Below are 4,753 nucleotides of genomic sequence, written 5' to 3'. Positions count from 1 at the left end.
CAATTGCGTATGTGAAGAGTGCATGATAGACTATTTCCTAAAAGAGTTAAATTTGTTGCACACAAATTATTTTACACACCTTGCAAAAGAAATTGAAGTCGCGATTTCTAACTTGTTGCACACACTATTTTACACACCCCCAAAAGCAATTGAAAATCGTTACTTGAAGTCACGATTTTAGTTGCTCTTGGTGGTGTGTAATAACCACCACTCTCTCTATCCAATAGGAAATTGTTGCTTTTAGTCACGATTTTAGAAACTAATGTCTTGTATATATAACTCTAGAATTATAGAAAGTATTACAAAATATCTCCCAATTGTTAAATGGCTAATTGTCCCAAACTGCATATATTGCGAAGAGTGTATAACTTAACTATTTCCTAAAAATTCTAATGTATTGTATACATAACTTTAGAATTACAAAAAGTTTACAAAACATTTTATAATTGTTAAAGTGGCTAATTGTTAATGGTAGATAAAAAAAATTTATAAGAATTCGGTAAATATTTATAACTCAATTATTATGAAAAATATTGTGTTAATAGCATTACCTTTAATCTATCATAAAAAAATTGACACTTGCTTGAATAATAAGTTAATCACTTATATATACCCACACACACACAAATGGATTATTCCGAAGGGTATACATTTAATGCCCTTCTAAATTTCGGATTAATAATTTTTTTTCATTCACAAGAAAATAAAAGTAGAATATACCCATAAGTTAGATAGAGTATGACATAGACATACACAATGATCGTTAAAATTATGCAATACCAATCGGCATCCACTAATTTGAATCAGCTGCGTATTCAAGCCAAGTTGATAGAGTCAGCATATGTGTTAGGACCACCAATATTCCTTAATTGTTTAGAAAATCACATTTTTTGACCAAACGACTCTTGGAGCAATCTGGATATCAAATCTGGAAAGTAACAAGGTTTCTATACATGTTGTAAGATTAAGTACAAAAAGGTCTTCATAATCTTTGAAAACAAGAACATTTATGAATTCAAAGACAAATCATTACATAGGAGAAGCCAGTATGCGAATTCCAATCACAAATGAACTCACTTCTAACTGAGTTTTGTAGTCTTAGACTACAGTTCAGTTTTTGGGACTTGTAATTGCCGCCTCACTAATGCAGTGTAAATTCCATCCTGGCTGAGTAGCTCATCATGGGTGCCACTTTCGGCTATCTGACCATCTGATATAACTGCAACAGTGTCTGCACTTTGGACAGTTGAAAGCCGGTGTGCTATGACAAGAACAGTCCTTCCCCGCATCAGNGGAACCCCATTTAGCAAAATCTTTCCCTTGAGAGGGTCATAGAACCTCTCAATTAAGTTGGCTATTGTCGTCTGCAATACAAAATTAAATAATTTTAACATTCTACACAAGTCAAATTTGCTGTACTCATTTGACAAAGAGGAAAAAATGATGATTTTAGAGCCTTAGACATGCTCTAATCGTTGAAAGACCACCAAGAGGGAAAAAAATGAAAATGATAAGGATAATAACATTACTTTTCCCCCCACCACTTGGACCAACAAGAGCAACTTTTGAACCAGGCCTCAGTTTTAATGTTATACCCTGCAATTGAAACAATGGTTGTAGATAAAGTCACAAGGTTAAAAATGTTAAAAGTCTTGTATGCTTACTATTCCAGTGTTGATACATGAAGAAAATCATAAAAACACTCATACTATGCTAAGAAAGTTCTTACATGGGTGCAAATGTTAATGACCCTTTAGGTAGGTAAGACATACAAAGAAGATAAATTCTTTCACAACTCAAGCCAAAGAAAGACTTCAGGGCAACAAACAAGAGTCAAATTGAATCTTAGAATAAATGTTACATTAACACGGTCAAAGGACATAGGTAAATTGATGACATCATCTCGTTGGCAAGAAAACATTTCTTAGTATTAGTGCTCATCATTTCCAAGTTCACAGCATAATGTAATTAAGAAAAACCACTACCTAGAGAACCATATGACTTGGGCGAGAAGGGTAAGCAAACCAGACATCATCTAATTCCACATCTCCATCGGGATCTCTGCCATCAAAGCCACAACATTACAGATAAGAATTTAACTTTAATCTCAACTGGAGAATGAAAATATAAGATAGTGTACTTATTGCCCAATGGTCTACTGCTTTTAAGCGTAAGAATGTATCAGAGTAAATAGATGATTAATAGTAATTTTTAAGTTATTATTTCCCAAATCAAGGGTTATGGTGTGTAAAAGAGAGGGAAAGGGACCCCCAGGGAGAGGGGTGGGGGGATGTAAAGTAACTGACCCTATGGGGCACTTATCTCCTGCTGTTGGCATGGATGAGATACGATCCAGGAGCTGAAAAACTCTCCTGCTTGCTCCTGCTGCTTTCATTGCTGTTGTATACAATCCTGATAAAGAGGACACTGAGGATCCAACTGCAGACACAGAAATTCCACAATTTTGTAAATTTTTAGTAGCTATAAAGCTTTCAAAGAAAGAAATAAAAGAGGCAGTCACAGGCAACAAAAACAATGATATTGAAAACATGAAGGGTTTGGCTTAGAAGATTGGTTTATCATAACCCATAATATTCAGATAGGGTGATTATCACCTTTTTCAAAGCAGAGCAGAAACATAATTCACGTTACTGTTTATCAAACTGGATTACTGGAACGGCCTCTTAAGTCTTAAGAGGCTAAGAATTTTTTTTAAATTTCCCAAGCTTCAAAACTAAATTTGAAAACGTTTTGTCCCTTACAGGTTCAATTTACAGGGTATAAACAATGAGGGAAGCACCTGTAAGGCTATAAAGAATGAAGGATGTAAGAGAGCCTGCAGTCATGGTGCCTGTTATTGTCAAGTAAGCTCCATAAACCACCACTACGATGACAGATAATGTTGATGCTGCATTTAGCCCTCCAAAAAATAGACCAACTACTCTCTGTATCAGAAAAGGCAAGCCTTAAAAGCTTTAGGATTTTTCTCAAATATTCATAACTAGGAAATGCACTCACAGCTTCCAATGAGAGAGAGAGAGAGAGAGAGAGAGAGAGAGATAAACTAATCAAGACACTCACAGCTTGTCTGAGACCAAGGTTCAGTGTCTCATCAACTTTTTCTGAGTAATTAGAGACTGCATAAGCTTCTTGAGCAAAAGATCTGACTGTCCGAATGGCCCCAAAAGATTCCTAAAAATCAATATTGCACAGGAAAAACAAACAAGTTAGAATTAAAAAAAAATTGAGTAACAACTTTCCTAATAATGAGTTACTTGCCTGTTTAACTCGTATAGAACTAAATATTATTAACAAATTGCATAGGGCAAAAAGTACAAAGAATCCATGCAAATCAGTTCAGAATTTCTTATTAGTTAACCTCTTTCCTATTTTCATCTTCTTTAATTATTTGTTACCTCAACTATCATAACTCTTCTTGTGAACCTATGATTTCTATCTCAATGGAGTTAAATTGGAAATTTGCTCCCAATTCTCCTATATCCTTCGTTACTTATTGAAAAATAATAAAAAGGTAGCTCCTATATCTTTCCTTAATATAAATCTTTGACGCAATTAACAAAGTAAAGTCTTTGCTTTTCCTTCCCCTTACCTTAGGCTTAGCAAGTTTTAAATATCCTTCTCCCTCTTCTTCAAACTACCTTTTCCATGCAATTCATCAAATCTTAAATCTAAACTCTCAAACTTCCATTCTGACTTCCTTTTTGCCACTTTGTATTCTTCCAAAAACACTATTTACGTAATAGGAATCTAAAAATATAAAAAAAATGGATGGTTTCCAGTGCCATGCGTTAAGCAATTTAAAAATTGATAAATAGCAATATAACGTTCATAATTTTCTTACAAACCTCTGCAATTGAGGCAGATACAGCAGCTGCAGCTTGAGTTGAATGTGAAAGTTCACGAAGATAGCGCCCAAATTTTCGTACAGCAACCGAAATGATTGGCACTACGGCCAAAGCCAACACTAAACAGGAAGAAGCATACAATAAGAAAAATAATCACTAGACTAAATGAGCATTACTCAAAGAAAATAAAATCACTTACTTGTTAATTTCCATGAAGATGAGAACATGAAGCCAATGCCGATAAATGCAGTTGTTAGATTTCGGAGTGCCTCAGAAAGATTGGTAGTGGCTGCATTCTTGATGATCTGTGTGTCTTCAGATAGCCTGCTTAGTAGTTCCCCCGTTCGGGTAACATCAAAGAATGCTATTTCCTATTGAACCATGCAGCATCAACCGCACCAAATGGTATTTAGAGTTCCACAGCAATACCAATAAGATAATTATAGTAACTTGATAATTATTGACTTCCATTGTTCCTAATACAGCTCTCACCCTAAGGAAGTTATTCACAGTTTGAATATGCTTCCAGCATGATGATATTGATATAAAACCCAAAAGACCAACCGTACAGTGGTTTAGAAATGGATATACATTGTGTAAGTTTCTATATGTCCTTTTGCAATTCTGTGTATTTTTATCTCACAGGGAGCGTTCCAGTTTTACAAGTTGGAGAACTAATGGATCTAACCTGATTGATAAGGTGACTGAATAAGTCCTTTCTCAAACGAGCTACAACTCTTTCACTAGCAGAAGCAAACAACCATGCTCGAAGTGCTGTGCACAGTGAACTAAAAAAACCACGGTCAATTATCATTAAACAACATAAGCTAACATAGGCTCTTAAAATTTGATACAAGGACAATAATCTTGAGATGGTTATTTCAAAA

The 4,753-nt window shown here is 34.8% G+C and overlaps 1 protein-coding gene across 1 annotated transcript in view; it reads right to left on the bottom strand.

Moving 5' to 3' along the window:
* Nucleotides 1-668: 668 nt before the first annotated feature.
* The window catches only part of LOC111985173 (ABC transporter B family member 27-like), a gene marked incomplete in the record, with an annotated part of 9,440 nt that continues 5,355 nt past the window's right edge, over nt 669-4,753 (bottom strand). Inside the window, 9 exon segments of the mRNA XM_065773084.1 lie at nt 669-1,364; nt 1,525-1,596; nt 1,986-2,061; nt 2,307-2,439; nt 2,801-2,945; nt 3,082-3,192; nt 3,867-3,985; nt 4,066-4,237; nt 4,555-4,654. Of these exon segments, the coding sequence (XP_065629156.1) occupies nt 1,104-1,364; nt 1,525-1,596; nt 1,986-2,061; nt 2,307-2,439; nt 2,801-2,945; nt 3,082-3,192; nt 3,867-3,985; nt 4,066-4,237; nt 4,555-4,654 (1,189 nt within the window).

The sequence above is a fragment of the Quercus suber genome, unplaced genomic scaffold (assembly GCF_002906115.3).
Source record: "Quercus suber isolate HL8 unplaced genomic scaffold, Cork oak 2.0 scaffold_6, whole genome shotgun sequence".
In the NCBI taxonomy this organism is placed as follows: domain Eukaryota; kingdom Viridiplantae; phylum Streptophyta; class Magnoliopsida; order Fagales; family Fagaceae; genus Quercus; species Quercus suber.
Note: the sequence above shows the minus strand (reverse complement) of the source record. Positions and strands in the feature narration are given on the sequence as shown.